Genomic DNA, 21578 nt, shown 5'->3' on the forward strand with positions numbered 1-21578 from the left:
TCGAGCGAAATAATCCAAACAAGGAAACCCTCATGTATATACCTTGTATCCCAAATTGAAAATCCCTAAGTACCAAACCCGGAGTCTAATACGTGCACAGAAATAAGCAAAAAGGAAATACAACCCATCTCAGGACATATATATATACTGTATTATGTAACGTCCCACATAAATACCATGTCGTATTCGACATGAGTGTCATATCATACTCTCAATATATGTGGTGTCATATTCTTCATAAGTGTCATGTCATAACTCCTGTGAAATGTCGCATGCAGGGTTAAGAAAGATGTCCAATACATGAATTAGATATAGAGATTTCCCAACTCATGAGATAAATGGATAATTGTCCAACACGAGGACTGAAATGGATTATAGTCCAACACAAGGACTTCTATGGATTATAGTCCAACACGAGGACTGTGCAACTGAGCAGGCAATTAGTGATATACAAGGTATGGTTTACTTATGCAAAACTCACACTCAACTCGTCGTGTGATTCTAGGCATGTATTTCAGGCCATCTATCATGCATAGATGCTTAGTACAACTGAAGATCAAAGTCAGATGATTGAAGTAAGCACTCGAACGAGTGTACGATACAGCAGAAACAAATAAAGCAGAATACTGTGCGGCGGGCGGACGCCACAGAAACTGAGCGACGGTCGACCGCAGAGGTCATGCCGGTCGACCGCCCAAAGGGCAGAAACAATTCTGCTAAAAAAAATTCGCGACGGTCGACCGCCTATCCCGATGCGGTCGACCGCTGGACGGACAGAACCCTGTTCTGGGTTCTGTCAGCTACCGAACTCATTCAAAAATTTGGGGATTTCTATACTCACACTACTTTAACATTTAAATAGTGAACCATGGAAATAAACAACAAGTTTAAATGATTAAAACCTCATTATCAACAATCCCAAACCTTAATCAACATGGTTAAAACCTCATTATCAAAAATCCCAAACCTTAAACAACATGATTTTAAAAGTTCTTAAATAGTAAAAATGAGTTTAACTCTCATAAAAGTGTTTCAAATCAAAATCTCATTAATTAAACATCATTAGTGACATTTTTATTACTGAAAAATATGATTCTTGCACCTCAAGCCATAAGATCTACTTTATCTACACAAAATACGATTTGGGCTCAATAAAAACTGGATGAAGACTCAAATCTAAGCATAAAAACGAAAATGGATGAAGTTGGGCGAGATGTTACTCGCCTACGACGAAAACGAAGCCCAAGATCTGGAGGGAGATGATCCCTCTCGCTGAAACCACCAAAAATCCGCTGAAAAACCCTCCAAAGCTCCTCCAAATCACCAAAGAGTGAAAACTAGGGTTTTAGGGGGAGAGAGGGGGCTAGGGTTCTGATTTCAGATGAGAAATGGGGCTCTTTAGGGTATGATAGTATATATACTAACCCCACAACCCGACCCGAACCCGACCCGAAACCCATTAAGACCCAACACAGAAAAACTCTCTGCCTGCTGTGCGGTCGACCGCCGCGCCTTGCGCGGTCGACCGCACAGCAGGAGAAAAGTCTCCTGTGTGCCCGACTGCTGTGCGGTCGACCGCCGCGCACATCGCGGTCGACCGCACAGCAGAACAACTGCCTGCTATGCCTTCTATCACATGCTGATCAATCCCCTTGATTTCTCTAACATAGAAATTCTTGCTAGGCTCCCAAACACTATTTATCACATTTATTTAATATATATATGGTTATTCATCTCAAAAGAAATGTTTACTACTAATAACTCAATATATTCATTAATAATTTTACGGGGTTCTACATTCTTCCCCCCTTAAAAGAATTTCGTCCTCGAAATTCGGAAATCATACTCATCTCGAAATATGAAATTCTAGATGAGCGCACATGGATATTTATACTTAACCGTCCAAAATGATAATATTCTCACTCAAGCCGGAGAAGGATGAGGGAGGAGATGGTGAGAAGAAGTTTTTTTTAATACAAACTTTAAAATATGGGAGGGGCGGTGTTAATCCAAAATATATATATAGGAGATTGAGGGGCCTATAGGAAAAAATCCATCCAAATTTTTGCTTGGAAATTACCTCTGCCAATAGGATAGGCTTATTTGTCTGTCATATTTGTAATTTTTTAGGCTAAAATGTCGTCTGCATCAGTTCTTAGGTTAGAGTTATATAACTGTGTCAATTTTTAAGTCAATGTATTTCAACCCATAATTTTCTCTTCTGAATAATGCTCAAAATCTCATTTTCAACCTTCACTTCTTTTAGCAAAATAATCTCCTTTCCATAAAGAGAAAACGCTTTCTTATTTAATTCTCTCTTTCTTGGTGCAATAACTCTTTGCTAAAAATGGACTTTTTTGTTGTTGTTGAAAGAATATTACAAATGTATATTGAGCACAAGAAATCCAAATAACTACTCATTTCTTATCCAAATCTTTCATATTTTAGAACTAGCCCCTCAAATATTTAAGTGTTTAGAATTAGTTCTCCAAATCTTCTAAGCATTTTGGATTTGTCCCTCTACTTGGCACCAGGCTGAAATATTTGGCGTCTGATGCCAAAATACGTAGGACAAATTTTAAAATAGAGTGCTGCTACAGGGACCCCAAAATAGGGGACCATGCATGGAACACGTGAGGTGTCGTCTCCCCATCCTATGATGCACTGTTCATAAACAATGCATCACGGGACGGGGAGGCGACACATGAACAGTGTATCACGGGACGGGGAGGCGACACACTCACATGTCTCACGCAGGATCCTTTATTTTGGGGTCCCTGATGCATTTTTCTTTAAAATATTAACATGTAGGAGACTAATTAAAAACACTTAAAGGTTTGGAGGAACTTTTTAAATCATGGAGATGTAGGGTACTAAATATGAAATATTTGGGAGAGTAGTATAGGAAAACTCCATCTGATTTCATCAAAATCATGTGGCCGATGAGAAACGAGCTCGAACTTCCTCGGCCAAAAATAGCCTCACATTTCCTACTGCATATTGCCACGTCATCATATCCAGATTAGACAAAAATTCCTACTCAAAACTTCACTCCGACTCTCCTTTTAAACCCCCTTCCCCTCCCTCCAAAATCTAGCCATTTCCTCTCGCCCCCAATGGCGACGGCTCTCCTTCGAATCCCTCTCTCCCCAAACCCTAACGCTAAATTCCCTCTCATAACCCCGTCTTTTTCCCGCCATCCCCGCCGTCGCCGGCGACTTCTCCGCCCACTAGCCGCCGTCGAGATCCGCTCCCCAGCAGATGATCGCAAGCAAGCTCTTCAAAGCCCTCCCTCGATTCTCCTCGACGTCAGCGGCATGATGTGCGGCGCATGCGCCGCACGTGTCAGATCGACCCTCTCCTCCGACTCCCGCGTCGACTCGCCGTTCGTCAACGTGCTGCGGATTACGGCGGCGGTGAAGCTGAGGTCAGTCTGTGGCGGAGGAGCTCGCCGGGAAGTTGACGGCGTTAGGGTTTCCGTCGAAGAGGAGGAGGTTAGGGTTTGGGGTTGTGGAGAATGTGAAGAAGTGGAAGGAAATGAAGGAAAGGAAGGAGGAGTTGCTGAATCGGAGCAGGAATCGTGTGGCGTTCGCGTGGACGCTTGTGGCTTTGTGCTGCGGTTCGCACGCTTCGCATCTGCTTCATTCTGTTGGGATCCATGTCGCACATGGTAAGATATTTCTAGTTTTGAGATTTTTTTTGGCATATTACTCCCTGAATTATGATTTAATTGTAGAAACGTAATTCTTTCGCGAATTGGTGTTGTGAGGTTATGATATAGTGCAAACAAATATTCCCTATCATGACAATTAGAATGGAGAGCAACGAGAATTAACTTTGTGTGAGGCCATGGCTTTACTCCAAAAAAATGCAGCTTAGTCGTTTGATTGGAAGCGTTTGATATTAGTGACATTTATACTATGGGACAAATTTTCTAAACCAACCTATTTGGACTTTTATTCCCAAAAAACGACCCCATTCAAAAATAATTGCAAAAACCGACCTGGTTTCAGCCTCAGTGCTGAAACCAGGTCGGTTTTTGAAAAAAACTCTCCGAAACTTCACGGGAGTTGAACTCCCGTGAAGTTTCGTAGTTCAAAAAACTTCACGGGAGTTCAACTCCCGTGAAGTTTCGGAGAGTTTTTTTCAAAAACCGACCTGGTTTCAGCGCTGAGGCTGAAACCAGGTCGGTTTCTCTAAATAAATGTGAAACGGGTCTTTTTTTGGGAATAAAAGTCCAAATAGGTTGGTTTTGAAAATTTCCTTATACTATGACATAAATATGAGAATACCTTAATTAACGTGGCATACTGGAGTTAACTCACTTTGATACATCATCGAAACACATGGTAAGTTAATCCGCAAGTTAAGAATTATAAGGCAATGAAATAAGTAGATTCCATATTTTAAAGCAGTGAACTACATCATGGAACTTATGTATTTAACACAACAAATACAAATCCAAAGGGTCTGAGTGAGAAATTAAAAAAAATTCAATCTCAGGGGATAAACACTGGTCCTGTGTTGCTTGTGTCCTTGAATAGGTATAAGTCATGCTTATGTTTTTTCTGTTTTCACCTTATTATGAGCCTTGTCCTAGAACAACCTATAGGTCTTTCCTTCAATGTTAATACCAAAATTAATGAATCATAGATCATTACAATCAACTGAACAAAGCTTCGTGCATCAAACTAGTAGTAGGATCATCTTTGAAGTGGTTCTTGCATGCTTACATGTACACATGTGTGCCTAGAGGTATCATACCTCTAAAAGGAAGCAATTTCCCAAAGAAATTGCCAATTTAGGCCTCAGAATTCCAAATATGATTACGAAATTTGTTCACCCACAGATCAGAGAATTTTCCCTCCTCTTTACATGCCTCTATTTTACATTCTTTTAATTAAACAACTGAGAATTGAATTATTAGTCAAATTGTTTAATATATTTAGATTTGTAATTTCTCTGACAACTCATTGATGCAGGGCCTTTTTGGGATATCTTGCACAACTCTTATCTGAGATGTGGTATTGCGGTGGTTTCTTTGCTTGGTCCTGGTAGAGGTAAACTCACCGTGTTACTCATCCTGTTGGTTCTGATTATAAGATTTTTGCCAGTGTGAATAGCCTGTGGATGTGGCATTTTTTAATCAACAGGATGGTCAATTGAATTATTCTTTTGCTCATCAAGATGATAACTTCTTTCTTCTTTTAATACTACTTCACCATTACTTATACTCAGATGATGGTCCATTTTTTGATGAGATGCAAACTGAATTTACATTAACAATCATCATTATCTCATCATTATCATGGTTACGTTATCTCTTCAAAATTGGATCAGCTAAAGGCCATCTCCATGAAAGGGCTGACGAAATTCTGCAATGTGTCATCTGGTTATCAAACCTCTAATAAATGTAAATTTCTGCTAGGAAACTATGCATAAGAAGAGCTTGTAATGTGCCATAGAAAGCTCAGTTATGGTAGGGAAACCTACCTTGTTGTTCACGTTGTTTATGCTCTGGTAACCAGGGAAAGTCTAGAATTATTCTAGACTCAAGTCTAGAAGAAGGTTGCTTATGGAATCATATTATGTCATGAGGAATAGATGAAGTCATAGCGCCACTTGGAACATATTCACAAAATTGCTTTCATTACATTGTAAGATTTTACTTACAAGATAATCTGGTTACTAGTAATGCTGCAAAATTGCTTAATGTTCTTTCATAATGTACATTTATTATCATCATCTAAGCCTTTTCCCGTAGATAGGTTGGTTATAGAGAGAAACTGAGGAAGTTTCTTTTGAAAATGTAGGTAAATTTTATTGACCAAAAAATGCAACTGTTTGAATGTCGATCCTTGAGTTTGTGCCAGGCATTTGCAGCTGAGGGTCTTAAACATGGTAGGGCATGAGAATGTTGACTCAAAAAATAATATTTGGTTAAACATGCTTATTTTATTTTTGAAACATCTACTTAAGTGCCGTACATGAAAAAGTAAACCAGAGGAGTTTTTTGTTGAAGAGAAGGGGTGAATCTAATGCTTTGCTGACTAGACTTAATTTATTTGCAGAACTAGCTATAGTAGGGGGTGTTTTGAATATCTTGTTTCCATGTATCAGAGAGACAACCACTAGCTTCTTTAGGGAAGACCTAGTGCAGATGATTGGTGCTAATAGTGACAAAGACGGATCTGATTTCAGCATTGTTAGAATGTTGCCTGCAGAACTATCCAGTAACAATAGTCACAGTGTTATTAATCTTCTTGATTAGTGGTTTGATTGCTCCGGCTCCTCCATTTTAGCGTAAAATCAGCATTACTAATTTTTTTTCATTAAGTAAAATTTTCAGTTCAAAACACAGTATCAGATGAATTTTTTAATGACACCTATAGCATATTGTACTTGGACATAACATATACATGTTTATTTTCTGGTAATTTTCCATGAATATGATGTTGATGTTGTCCATTTGACAGTTTATTTGCCTTGCAGATTTGCTAGTTGATGGCCTCAGTGCTTTCACTAAAGGATCACCAAATATGAACTCTCTTGTTGGATTTGGATCAATTGCCGCATTCCTTATCAGTGCAGTTGGTTCACTTTACCTGACCTAAATTCTTTACAAGCTTGCAATTTGCATGTTGCATGTTCATCCTTATCCTATTAGACTATTCAATTGTTAACCAGCTTAACGTTCGAATACTTGTTTGTCTCTGTAGGTATCATTATTAAACGCTGGGCTTGAATGGGAAGCATCCTTTTTTGATGAACCGGTGAGTTGTGTTATTACCATTCTCTATTTCTAGTCGATCATGTTTTGCTATGTTGATTTATATGTGTTATTCAAATTATTGAACTAGAACTTCTGTTTGTGATTCTAAAATGTTGTCTAAACTATTTATTGTTGTACTCATGCGTGATCTAGTCGTACAAAGTAGCAAAATGTGGGAACATGTTTTCTCTAGCTTGAGCTCTAAACCTGTGCCAACAAAATGTTCACAGTATTTGTAACTGTTAATATTTGGAGAGAAAAGAGTTTCTTGGGAAAATTTTCTCTCACTCTATACTTTAATATTGATAGAGATGGATTAGTTACAAATTAGTCTCACAGGCAATATGGCACTAAACTAATGCTAAACTAATACTTATACTCTCTTCTAACACTCCCCCTTAAGCTGGAGCATATATATCATGCATGCCCAACTTGTCACAAATAAAAAGTCAACCGATGTTCGACCAAGTGGTTTTGTAAGAATGTTTGTCAACTGACGTACCGTCGATACATGATTTACCGTGATGATTTTGTCCTCAAGCTTCTTGCGGATTACATGACAATCGACTTCAATGTGCTTAGTTCTCTTATGAAACACAAGATTCTCAGCAATATGAATTGCTGTTTTATTATCGTCATATAGACTCATGGGACATTCTGGAGGGAGACCAATCTCTGTCAGTAGGTCTCTGATCCAAACCATCTCTAGTGTCACATTTGTCATAGCTTTGTATTCTGATTCTGCACTGGATCGAGACCACACTTTATTTCTTACTCTTCCATGACACCATATTTTCTCCGAGAAAGACACAATATCCAGGAGTCGATCTCCTATCAAAAGGATATCCAGCCCAATCTGCATTAGAGAAGCATGCAACTATGGTGTGTCCTTGATCTGAATAGAGAATTTCTCGTCCTGGAGTCTTTTTCAAGTATCTCAAAATTCTCATTATTGCATCCAAGTGAGTAGTTCTTGGTGCGGACAAGAACTGACTCACAACACTCGAATGTGATCTCAGGTCTGGTCATTGTCAGATAATTTAGTTTTTTTACCAATCTCCTATACTGCCCAACATTCTCAAGAAGCTCCCCTAGTCTAGTAGTAGTTTTGAGTTCACATCCATTGAAAAATCACTATTTCTGTATCCTAACGTCCCGACTTCTGAGAGCATGTTCAGGACATACTTCCTTTATGATAAAAGAATACCCTTCGTTGACTTTGCAACTTCAATGCCTATGAAGTATTTTAGGGAATCAAGATCTTTGGTTTGGAAATGTGTCTGTAAATACTTCTTCAGGCTTCTTCAAGCTATCAATACCAGAAGCATCATCCAATGTAATTACAATGTCATCCACATTGACAACTACCTGTCAATGCCTAGGAAGTAGTTTTGGGAATCAAGATCTTTGGTTTGGAAATGTGTCTGGAAATACTTCTTCAGGCTTCTTCAGGCTGTCAATACCAGAAGCATCATCCCCTGTAATTACATTGTCATCCACATAGACAACTAGCAGAATTCGTTTCCTATTCTAAAATCGCCAGAAGACAAAGTGATCTTTTTATGCACGACAAAGCTCAAATTCCTGAATAACCGATGCAAAATGTCCAAACCAACCTCTCGGAGACTGCTTCAGACCATAGAGTGATTTCTTCAGCCTACGCACATTCGCATTCTCCCCCTGAGTAACAAAACATGGTGGTTGCTCCATGTAAACCTCCTCGTCTAGAATATCATTAAAGAATGCATTCTTGATGTCCAACTGATGAAGTGGCCAGTGGTTTGTTGCTGCTAACGAAACAAAAATCCGAACAGATGTTATTTTTACCACTGGAGAGAAGGTATCTACATAATCTAAACCATACACCTGTAAATAGCCTTTAGCAACCAGTCGGGCTTTCAGGCATGTCAAAGTTTTATCAGGATTCAACTTGACAGTGTACACCACTTGCAGTCGACGGGCCGCTTTCCTGGTGGAAGTGAGACCAAATCACAAGTCTTATTCTGTAACAACGCCCTCATTTCGTCATGCATCATTTGGTTCCAACATGGAATAGACAGGGCTTGACACATTCTTGAGAACCAAATATGAGTCGATGAAAGTAACAAAAGATCAAAAGGTAGAGGATAGGCAATCATAGCAGACAAAGTTAGAAATAGGATGTTGAGTACAAGTTCGTATCCCTTTTCAGAGTGTAATAGGAAGGTCTTCCGCAGAAAGGAGTAAATTTGCACTTATTGATTCAGGTTCTTTGGGTAGAGGACGTAGTGTCGAGGCCGATGTGCGCAGAAGCAGAGCGACAATGATAAACTTAAATTGGATCGTTAAACCTAGCCGAGTTTTTGCCAGTAGCGCAAATAGTATTATCAGCGGATGAACCATTACCGTTAACCAATGACTCTTGCAGAATTAAATCGTCATACTCATCCGATGCTAATGGAGACGGAGAACTAGAATGATCGGCTTTATCTTTAAAAAAATGTTACATCAGCAGACAACACAAGATGATTGAGTGATGGGCAAAAACACTTGTAATCTTTATGCCTTCGGGAGTAGCCTGAAAAATGCCTTTAATAGATCTCGAGTCAAATTTTTATTTATTTGGACTGTGATTATGAACAAAATATAAAGAGCCGAAAAAATTTGGAGGAAGCGGAAAGAGATCATTGTTAGGCCGTAGAACTTTGAAAGGAAATTTATCTTGCAGAACAAAAGAGGACATTTGATTAATTAAGTAACATGCTGTTAAGATAGCTTACCCCCAAAATTCTTTGGGAAAGCGGCGATGGAATAGCAAGATACGAGCAATATCAAGGAGATGTCTATTTTTTCGTTCAACAACTTCATTTTGCTGAGGAGTATAAACACAAGAAGACTGATGAATAATTCCATGTTGTTCAAGAAAACTAGTGAAGTTGTCATCCAAATATTCCTTTGTATTATCAGATTGGAAAATTTTTATCGAAGTTTTGAATTGATTGACTATTTCAGAATAAAAGATTTTAAAAGTAGAAAATACTTCAGACCTAAACTTGAGAAGATAAATCCAAATAATACGAGAGTGATCATCCACAAAACTGACAAAGTATCAGAATCCCAATTTAGAAGTTATTGGGCATGGCCCCCAGACATCAGAATAAATAAGATCAAATGGCTTAGCATTCCTCTTATTGACTCGATTAGGATAAGACACACAATGGTGTTTGTCAAGTTGACACGACTCACACTCTAATGAGGAAAAGGATTTGAACCGAGGATTTAGAAGCTTGAGAACAGAGAGAGAGGGTTTTCCTAGCTGACAGTGGTATTGTAGAGCTGATTAGTTTTCGATATAAGCTAAATATTTGGCGCCCAATACCGGTTTACAATTATCATTCTGCTCATGTCCCGTCCTAATCGTTTTTCTCATGACCAGGTCTTGAAAGACACAATGTGTGGGGAAGAATATCACAATACAATTTAGTAATTTAGTAATCTTACTAATAAATAAAAGGTTATAGAAAAAACTAGGAAGATAGAATATGAAGGAAATGGGAAGACTCGGGGTAGGATTGGTATTGCCGACACCCTGAATAGGTGTACCTGAACCATCAGCTAATATAACTGAATTAGATGTAGGAGAGAAAGATGACATGATACCTTGGTTCCCAGTCATATGATCAGTGACACATGTATCTATAATCCAAGTATGAGACAGACGGTGTAAGTAAAGATAAAGGAGTACATGTACTTTTGAGAGTAGCGGGTAAAGAGGAAGATGATGTTTGTGAACTTTGGTACTGTTGAAATAATTAAAATTGCTGAAATTGATGCTACAGCACTGCATCATGGAAGAGTGACTGTGGTTGAATTTCACTATCAGATGAAGTGAGGTTGTCCTGAGCAGTCATGTAAGCACCATTTATCTTCTTCTTTTCTAATTCAGGATAATTATATTTGAGATATCTTAGCTGGTGGCAGTAGTTACAAGTCTTCACTAAGTCATCGTCATGAGCATGTCTCTCTTGAGATGGACCTCCACGGCCACCTCGTTGATCACCTCGACCTCCAGAACGATCAGTATGGTAACCTCCTCTCCCTTTAAAGTTTCCTCTACCTCTTTCAGGACTACCAGTATGACTTCCTCGTCCATAAGACTGTCAACTCTGAGTGGCAAGCGTAGAGCGATCTGTAGTGGATGTGAGTGGCTGTGCAGGGGCAGCGTTCTTCAGAAAGTGACAAATCTCAACCATAGAACTAATGACGGAGCTCCCCATAATTTATGGTCGAGTAGAGGAGTAAATGAAATCTAGGGTGCCCAAGTAGTTGAGTACCATAAGTTTGTTTCATTGGCGTTCTGCATTTTTTTTACATCCCTAGTAATAGGAAAATTTTGATGAAGTTTCTCAGCCAGACGATTGAACTCACGATAATGATTATCCATGGGTTTACCATCCTGTTTCTTACGAAACAGCTCTTGAATTACTTTATATGCCCGATTAATATTGCTGCTACCCCCATAGAGTTCTTGCAAAAAATACCAAAGTTCTTTCATTGTCATACAATGAAAAACTAAATCCTAAAATTTAGACTCCATAGTATTAAGAAGTTGATGCAAGAGGACACTATCGTCCAATGTTCAAGATTCCAGTGTCGGAGTAGGAGGGTCTGTCAACAAATGTCCAGTTTTGCCTCGGCCTACCATGTAGATTTCAATAACACGCTTCCACTGAAAATAGTTAATTCAATCAAATTTTCGATCAGTGATTCTATCAGAAAACATCTCTGAAACTTTCGTCTAGATCGTTAACTCAGAATTCTTAAGTTCCTCAGATTCGGCCATCATGAAACAGATTAGTAGAGTTCAAGATAATACCCTCTACAAGTTGTACTCCAAAATGGAAATAATCAAAGTATGTCCAAGCTCAAGAAAATAAGTTTTGAAATAGCCAATAGGCTGAACAAGTCCAAGAACTCGAAGGTTTAATTTTGAACCCGAAGGTTAAAGTGCAAGAACCCGAAGGTTAAAGATCAAAAACCTAAAATATTAAGATGGAACTCGAAGGTGTTTTTTTTATAGGACAACTAGCAGATCTGATTCAGATCCGAAAACAAAAAGAGAGCGGCGAGCGGCGGGCATGGCGGTGGCATGCGAAGGCCTCATGGTGGCGGCGGTCATCAACGACGAGCGACGTCGGGTGGGAGTTGTCGTGTCGGGTAAGAGAAGCTCGAGGATGAGGATGTGGATCGGATGGACGAGAACGAGGAGTTTTCGAGGAAGATGAGGGTGATGACGATGGCGAGGACGAGAAAGATGAGGACGATAAGGCGGTTGCAGGGTTTTGACGGCTAGGGTTTTGGAGAGAGGCGGCTAGGGTTTTGGAGGGTTAGGATTAGGCTAGGAATTTGGATTAGTATTAGGGTTAGGGTTAGGGATAGGCTCTGATAGCATGTTAATATTTGGAGAGAAAAGAGTTTCTTGGGAGAGTTTTCCCTCACTCTATACTTTATTATTTATAGAGATGGATTAGTTAAAAATTAGTCCCACATGTAATGTGGGACTAAACTAATACTAAACTAATACTCATACTCTCTTATAAGTTATAACAGTAGCCTAGGGTCATCTAGCCATGGACTTTAGAAACAAACTTTCTTAGAGGCTCGGAGCCACATTTACAAGTCTAAACCATAACCAAATGCCCAGAAACAAACTCAGAATTTCATTATTGGCTTGAAAAAAAGATATTGAATCAGGCATATTCTTGTTCCAAAATGGGACTAAACTGTAGCTTGCCTTTATTAACAGACTCACTCGAAACTGACAGATGCGATACACGCCTAACCAACAATATACCCAGCGACTGCATGATTATAAATTGAATAAGGTAGTATCCGGCTATGATTTGTAGGACACATAACTGTCGTGTCCATTTTTCGAGACACACACACACATGGTGAATCTTGTTGGACACTGTTTTAACATTTACTGATGCATCTATTGTTTATTTTTTTTGGAACGACATGCAGATGAAGTTGGTTGGACCTTTTCAACAAAAAATTATAATCTCTGAATTGATATCTCAATTATTTTAGATATTGTTGTTCGTACACCAACATAGATTTCATATGCATACAGATATGCGTATGTGCCCGTGCGTGCGCAAGGGTGCATGTGTTGTGTGCGTGCACATGTCCATTGATTTGTTTGTATGTGCTTCTATGTGTCACTGTTACCATACAAGTACGACTTCTAACTTCTTAGCTAGGCTGGACCTGAGGGCATTCCATTTACTTTATGCCTACCAAAATATCAGTTTTTGCAAATTATGTACATGCAGAATCATTAACCTTAAAAAATTTAGTTGGATAAAAAGCCATATAAGCACATCCCTACTTCTGGGTTTTATCTAAGTATCTTTAGTACGACTTGACGGCATATGATACTATTTCTTATGTGCTTCAATTATCATACAACCCTTCTATGCTTTTTTCCATTTTCTTTACCCATTTGTTCTTTGTTATATGTTTTTTAAACATTCATTTTATAACTTATCAGCACTTGTATTACTTTTCCGCCAGTATGTTCTTCATTATTCGAAATTTCCTTTTTAATGGGATATGTTTTTTTAAACATTTATTTAGTGATTTATCAGCACTTATATTTCTTTTAGCCAGTATGGTCTTCATTATTTGAAGTTTCCTTTTTAATGGGATAACTAGAACCATATAATTTGTTTCTTAAAGCAGTCTCATCTCGTCCAACAGCCCCCCTTTCTTTGGTATTTGAAGTTAGAGAATACTGTGGTTTGTAGTAGAACTGTTAAACTTGTATAGTAAACTCTTTTCATGTAGAAAGTTATTTTGTAGTATGCAGGTCATGCTCCTCGGTTTTGTGCTTCTGGGCCGTTCTCTTGAAGAAAGTGCTAGGCTCAAGGCCTCTAGTGACATGAATGAACTTCTAGTAAGTGTTATGGTTTGCATGATTTCTATTCCATCTTTGATCCCGTGGTTCGATCTGTTATTTTTCTTTGTTCCATCGTTGCCACATGCCAAGCATTGAAGTTCTTGAACTGGAGAGAATGTGATGTGTGCCTGTTATTTTTTGAGGGAAAAACGAAAAAACAACTGTCCACTGAGAGTTGGTGGATGAATATTTTTCGTCTCAATCATCCTTCTCGAGCAAATTAATGAGATTTAAAAGCCAGATTGCGTCCATTCGGCACATAGACTAGAATGATTCAGTCATGACAGCTCCTATATTGATGTCTCCTTAAATTTCAATGATGACAAATCTTATATTGATGTCTCTCTTAAATTACACTTCTTACGTGCTGACTTGGTGAATTTTTTCGCAGTCACTTGTATCGTCTAAGTCAAGATTAATAATTACCTCCTCTGAAGATGCTCCTGCAACTGACAGTGTCTTGATGGCCGATTCAATTAGTGTTGAAGTCCCCATTGACGATGTTCGTGTTGGAGACTCGGTCTTGGTTTTTCCTGGGGAGACTATCCCTGTTGATGTATGTTACTCATATGTTTATTTACGTGGTTTATAGTGTCTAACTAGTAGTTGATTGCTAGCATATTCGGCTCCTTTCCTAATTGATTTCAAAATTGAGAGGTGTCAGTCTTTAGTAGCTTCCTATGGTCTATATTTCTCTTTCATATTGCTATTTTCTTTAAAAAAACTATACATTTTCACTTTGTCTAAATTCTATGTGCACTTTACATTGTTCTAAATTCAACTATTAAGTAAAATGTATGGTGGTCAATCTCTGTTGTTTCCTTTACAGGGTAAAGTTATTGCAGGAAGAAGTGTTGTTGATGAATCCATGCTCACAGGAGAATCTCTGCCAGTATTCAAGGAAAGAGGCTTACATGTTTCTGCAGGAACGATTAATTGGGTATGGCCCTCCCGCTCTTTCACCTACTCATGCAACCTCATAATTTTGTTACTCCTACAATCTCGTGTCAATTATTTAGGAACATTGCCATTCAATTGACTGAACTTTAATTTTATTGTATATTCCCTAATCCCTACTATGAAGAAGGACTAGACCTGCCTACCTGACATAAGGATATTATACACTATAGAGTTTGATTGGATAGTGCATTTGGATTAAATTCTTATTATACAGCTTAAACTGCGATGGCCATGTTGGGTCTTTTTACCTATACTTCGTTAGCATTAAGTTGCTTTATTTTCCCTTTTCTGGGAATATGAAATTAAATGATATTGGCAGCAGGCTAGACAATGCATCAGGGTTACTATTTCTTCAGGCTAGCTGAATAACAAATTTAAATCTCTCCATGAATCAAAACTTCATAAGGGTGATGCTTTAAAATCTTACTATAACTTCTTTTGTGGAAGGATTTCACTTTATGCTTCAGTTGCATTAAGGTGCTTTCTTTTTCCTTTTGTGGGGACATGAATTTAAATGATATTGCCAATAGGCCAACAATACATCAGGGTTACTATTTCATCAGGCTAGCTGAATAAATAAGTTAAATAACTCCATGAATGAAAAGTTCATATGGGTGATGCTTTAAGATCTTACTGTAACTTCTTTTGTGGAAAGTTTTTACTTTACGCTTCACTTTTATGTTTTCCCCCCAGGATGGTCCTCTGAGGGTTGAAGCATCTACAACTGGTGCTACGTCAACAATCTCTAAAATTATTCGCATGGTTAGCATCTGAGTGTTCCTTTGTGTTAGATAGCATACTTTTGGTGCAGGGTCGGATATTTATAGTGTCTGTTTTACAGGTTGAGGATGCGCAGTCTCATGCAGCACCTATTCAGAGGCTAGCAGATTCAATTGCAGGGCCTTTTGTGTACAGTGTGATGACAGTGTCTGCTGTAACATTTGCTTTCTGGTTTGTGTTTTTTACTACTAAAATATGTTTATGTATGTGTATATGCTTCAAGGAAATTCATTATAACCATGGGGACTCTACCCACATTTTTTCTGAAAGTATCATTGTTAAAGGACTACAAAACTTAAGATTTTGATTGAACTTGTTTAGGTATTACGTTGGAACGAATATCTTCCCAGATGTGTTGCTAAATGATATTGCAGGTCCTGATGGAAACTCATTGGTCCTGAGCTTGAAACTTTCTGTGGATGTACTAGTAAGTGCTGATGATCTGGTCATGCATTTTATGATGCTATTGCATAAACATTAAACTAGACTAGCATAGATGTTCACAAATATTTTTGCACTATTATCACTAATATTTTGTTTTAATCCCACAGCATAAACAATTAATAGCATCTATTTTACTAATTCCCATCTGTTTTTCATAAATTACATATCCATCTAATAATATGGTTTGAGAAATGTGTATCCTACTGGGCTTACTAATAGGACTGAGATCCTGGATCTCCTACTTCCATTTTATTGTTGAACCAAGCTACAATTGATATCTACAGGACAGAATCTAGTTGATGGGCTGTAATACTTATGGGATCAAGTTATAAAATAGTAAACGGTGCTGGCAAATATATTTTATTTACCTTAGGGTATTCTTCTGAAAAGAAACTAGCCTGCAAAATGTGCGCTAGTTTGGATAGAATGTAAGGGATCCGGTTGAACATCTGGGTTAATTAGGAAATCATTTACGGTCCTCCTGAACCTTCTTATGCAAATTCTTTGGCAGCTGTAAGTATGGCGAGAAGAAACACACGAAGAAAGGTATTAAAAAAAGTTAAAATTTGGGAAAAAAAATTAAATCATAAAAGAGTCATTTCTTTCAAAGTTTCAAATGTATGATTTTGTCTTGGTTAGTTGATTTTAATCAGCCTAGCTACCTGAACACTACTGATACTCCGTTCCTACACATGATTCATAGCCAAGTGTTTTCCAATTTTGTACTCTTGCTTAGGTACTATATATCTTTGCCTACACCCCCACCTATGTTGGAATTTTGAGAATTAATGTCACTGCTCATCGCTCTAGACTGTTTGTTCTGTGGGGACGTACATGACAAGCAAGCTGTTGCCTAAGGTTCTAAATATCAGATATCGGGGGAATATCATATGGCCGAAATTCATATCGGATTGTAGGTATCAGGGATATATCGAAGATATGTGGTAAATATAAGAATGTCATAACAGATTTTTGCATTTATAGTATAATGCACTAAAATGTTATCTTAACATACTTATGAAAATCTAAGCATAGAAAACGTAAATAATATATGTTTAGGATCATTAGTCAACCTTGTAAAACAAACAAAAATACAAATCAACGTTGCAGCATCATCTGATTTTTAGGCCAAAATGTCATTTGATATAATGGGAAAATCATGATATCTCATCCAAAAATTGTCAAACATGGTATATTGTTTTGCGACAAGCCATATAAAAGGATATGGACAATATATTAGCTGATATATCGTCCACATGGGGATATATGGCCCAAAATACCAAACAAGTGGTAAAGGATATTTAGAGACCATATCAGTTGTGGCAAGCCCTTGAAAAGGATATATCGCGCCATGTCGGGAATATTTAAAACAATGTTGTTGCCTATATGTACTCTTCTTTAAACATGGGAATTCCACGGGTTTTAATACGTCTTAGCCTTAAAATAATTTGTGTGTGCTATTTTTCAGACAAGAAAAACTACGTCTATGTTTCCTATGCACTTGTCCTGTCAATCACTTTATTTTTCCTTTACTTTTCAGGTAGTATCCTGTCCCTGTGCACTGGGGCTTGCAACTCCTACAGCTATCTTAGTCGGAACCTCTTTAGGTAGAGCCTGTGATTCCTTAACTACCTCAAACACTAAAGTTTTTTTTTCCTATTTATGCATGGTTGGAGCCTTGTGGACTAAACTGCCCTTTTTCTGATCCATTCTGTCTGGGACTGAGAAATTCATTATTTTATAGTATATGTCATTGGTACATCAGTAAATTTTTAGATCAGTAATCTGAAACAAAATTTTGAAATTTTGAAATTTGTTGACAAGTCTGAAACTTGATGCCAAATCTTGTCAAATTTGCAAGATCCAGCCATGTAGTCTGTGAGGATTGGAGGTTTGCCAAGTGCTTTTTGTTCTAAAATTGTCAGCATAATTAGCTAGCTGCTTCTTTATAATGGTTTCTATAGGTTTAGAAAATAACTACTTTCTCAATGATGATTCCTTTCTAATCATAAAGCTTGGGTTTTATGTATCATCTATGTTATTCAACAGTTCACTGCTACAATGAATATTTAGTAAAATGCGCATTTCTATCCCTTTTTCGGGCAGTATGGTTATAATTTCTGGATACAATAAATGAAACTGGCTAGATTGTTATTCCAAATGTCAATTTTAAACTACTGATTTAAGAATAATTGGGAAGAGAGAAAACTGAGTAGCAGTTGTATCTTGGCAAATCAATACTTAATTACTGTGTTTTCCATGTGGCTGCACTGCTAGTCAAACGTGCTTGCACTTGTGCTTAAAAAATGTCTCTCTTTTCATCAAGCATTATATGTCCTGTCAAATAATTAACACTTTCAAAGATATGCAACTGATTCTCATGGGATATGGGTCTGAAGTTCACTCAGTGCAATTTTACCAAATGCAGGGGCTAAACAAGGACTTCTTGTAAGAGGAGGTGATGTTTTGGAACGTTTGGCTGGGATTGACACTGTCGCTCTTGACAAAGTAATCTTTCATTCAGAACTGGTCTTTCCAATTTTTGTCAGGTCCTATTGAAGAAGGTCCAAATGTATATACACCATCTAGTAAACAACTTTATTATTCACACTCCAGATCCAACGATGTTGTAGCCTTGTTGAGAAATGAATGGTTGGGGCATCCTTAATGAACTGTTGACAGTTTATGCAGAGAACTTCTGGGGAGGATGAATCAAGCGTGTCCTGCTTCATAACTAATCAGTTTATGACCTTTGGATGCGCAGAAGACCACTTTACCCGAAAGATTTACTTATTAGTTGGGGTTTACATTGTTTATCATCCAAACTTACCAAATAGCAGTTATAACTCATCCCATCTCATGGGATGCAGGACCATATAGAAAGGCCTTGAGCTGAAGTTTCTTGAAAAACTAATAACAAGGTTTTGGGTGTGTATGTGTGTGTGGGGGGGGTTAATTATGTTTGTAATAACAATAACAAGGTTTGAACGTAGGGCCTCCTCGAACCTAGACTCTGATATCATACCGGGATATGGTTAACCCAGAAGATTAAGCTATTGAGCTGTGGGCTAAAAATGTATACTGAGCTAACTTGAGTCTCACACTTCCAGAACATGGTGTTTAAAGAACTATACATCATGATTTACATTCATATCAGACATTTGGATATCCCTGTCTGCACTTTTAGACTGTACTATCTAATATCTTTTTTCTTGATATCTATTTGCTTTGACCTACAGACAGGGACACTTACGGAAGGAAAACCTACTGTTACTGCTATGGCTTCCTTCACTTATGATGAAAATGAGATTCTTCGGCTAGCTGCTTCAGTGGAGAAAACAGCATCCCATCCCATTGCTAAAGCTATCTTAAGTAGAGCAGAACTAATGGATTTGAAACTCCCCAGTACAAGAGGTCAGTTAACGGAGCCTGGTTTTGGTGCCTTAGCGGAAGTTGATGGTTCTTTGGTAGCAGTTGGTACAATGGATTGGGTTTACGAGCGTTTTCAGAGGAAAACAACACAATCTGAGCTGGTGGATCTAGAGAATCATATAGCACACCTTTCATCTGAAATGATGTTCCCATCAAACCAATCACTTTCGGTAGTTTATGTTGGACGAGAAGGAGAAGGAATAATTGGTGCTATAGCAATATCAGATGTCCTCCGTCCTGACGCCAAATCCACAGTTTATAGGTATAAATTCAATTAAAATGACTGATATTTCTCATTATTTAATCTTGTTCGCATTTTGATATTAACAGTAGGTAGCTGAATGTTCTTTTGTGAGAATTATGTGACCCTATACCTCTTGGTTATTTTGTCTACTTTGTACTAAACCGTTCCTATCGAGAAAATTCATTGTGGACATTCCATCGCCCCATAGCTTTGTTCTTTATCTTCTCCCTTTCCTTTTTATACTATTTAGCAAGTATTCCACAATTTTGGCAATTTACAGTTTGTTGTATATGGTTTTTTTATTTCTACTGCCAGATAAATGTTCTTACCCTTTTCCTTCTGAATTGGAAAGGCTTCAGGAGAAGGGAATTAAAACAATCCTATTATCAGGTGACAGGAAAGAGGCAGTGGCAAATGTTGGCAAGATCGTTGGAATTGAAGATGAAAGTATAAAGGCATCTCTAACTCCACAACAGAAATCAAGCATCATATCGAGTTTGCAGGCTGAGGGGCATCACGTAGCAATGGTAATCCTATTATGCATATGGTAGATCATCACGTCTGCATAAACATCTTCTATTGGTATTTGCACCCCCTTAGTAGGGCTGAATTATGACTTGAACTATTTCCTTTCACCTTTAAGATTGGGGACGGAATAAATGATGCACCGTCCCTGGCACTTGCGGATGTTGGAGTTGCTTTACAAATAGAAGCAAAAGAGAATGCCGCATCTGATGCAGCATCAGTACTTCTTTTGGGAAACAGGCTTTCTCAGGTACTACTACTTCCAGTAGTTCTCAAATGATCTTTCTTAATTAGTATATGTCTTCTCTCTGACTTTGAACAACTGATAATTTTATTTTTTATTTACATCAAGTCTGAGCAAATACATCCAGACAGTTGAGAGACTTAAAATCAATAGCGGAAATGCATCCTTGTAACACTATAGGTGGAACCAAATGTAGCATCAAGTGCTCTTTTGAGATCATTGCAGGGGGCATTCTGGTCATGAATAATCTGTCCAGTGACCACTAGAGGTTATTTCTATTGTGACTTTTACTCCAATCCACATGAAACATAAGTTCTTACTGTACAGAAGGATGTGGAGCACATACATGCATCTTGTAAAGATGACATTACTATTACGTCCCACATGGTTTGTTTAGTTTAATCAAAGTCTCTATTCTCTTTTAGTCTACCTCTAAAAGAAAATTTATCTGATTTCATTAAGAACCTTTGGTGTTTCTTTCACCGGTGGAACTGTTTTCTGAAAGCAACAGTTCTCTTTTAGTTGTTTATTGATTCTTATCTATGCTCTTGAACAGATAGTAGATGCTCTAACCCTAGCCCAAGTGACGATGTCAAAAGTTCGTCAGAATTTGGCATGGGCTGTGGCATATAACATCGTCGCCATCCCCATTGCTGCAGGGGTATTGCTTCCACATTTTGACTTTGCCATGACACCATCACTTTCTGGTTAGTCTTGTTCTTCTTGGCGTATTCTTTATGCTAACCGATGTGTTAGGTTTAAGGGGACACAAGATGATAGGGACTTCATTTTTTGCAGGAGGATTGATGGCCATGAGCTCTATCTTCGTTGTCACCAACTCATTGCTTCTAAAGCTGCACAAGTCTTCCACGCAGAAAGGAACGGCACACTAATGGACAGGATCTCTATACTTGAGGTAGGAATTTTATGTTAGCCCTCGCTAGAATTCCGGATGATTTTACTTTCTGGCAATAATCGAACTTGCCTTCTTGAAGAATGATATTGTTTAACTTGCCTTCTCAAAGCATGATATTGTATATCGTTCCATTTGAGAGTTGTTTCACTGATAATTTATTCTTATAAAGCATCTGTAACTTCACTATAAAATTAAACCATTTATATGATTTGCAGCATCACACAATTCCTGAGTGTTGTTGGGTTTAGGTTATGACTTTTTTGGATTTTGGGTTAGGTGAATTCTTTAACTTCTTGATTTTGTAAGATTGGGAGACCT

General features: G+C 38.0%; 1 protein-coding gene across 1 annotated transcript; it reads left to right on the forward strand.

Annotated features, from left to right (window-relative positions):
• Positions 3067–21485, forward strand: LOC109833585 (copper-transporting ATPase PAA2, chloroplastic). The gene is given in 18 exon segments (XM_020401314.1): positions 3067–3427; positions 3429–3670; positions 4983–5060; positions 6493–6590; positions 6720–6773; positions 13626–13712; positions 14107–14271; positions 14545–14655; positions 15369–15437; positions 15517–15626; positions 15777–15882; positions 17440–17506; positions 18328–18407; positions 19139–19593; positions 19928–20102; positions 20219–20350; positions 20901–21051; positions 21143–21485. Coding segments are annotated over 18 exon segments (2586 nt in total). The 5' UTR covers positions 3067–3116; the 3' UTR covers positions 21238–21485.

Source organism: Asparagus officinalis, chromosome 3 (genome assembly GCF_001876935.1).
Source record: "Asparagus officinalis chromosome 3, Aspof.V1, whole genome shotgun sequence".
Taxonomy (NCBI): Eukaryota; Viridiplantae; Streptophyta; class Magnoliopsida; order Asparagales; family Asparagaceae; genus Asparagus; species Asparagus officinalis.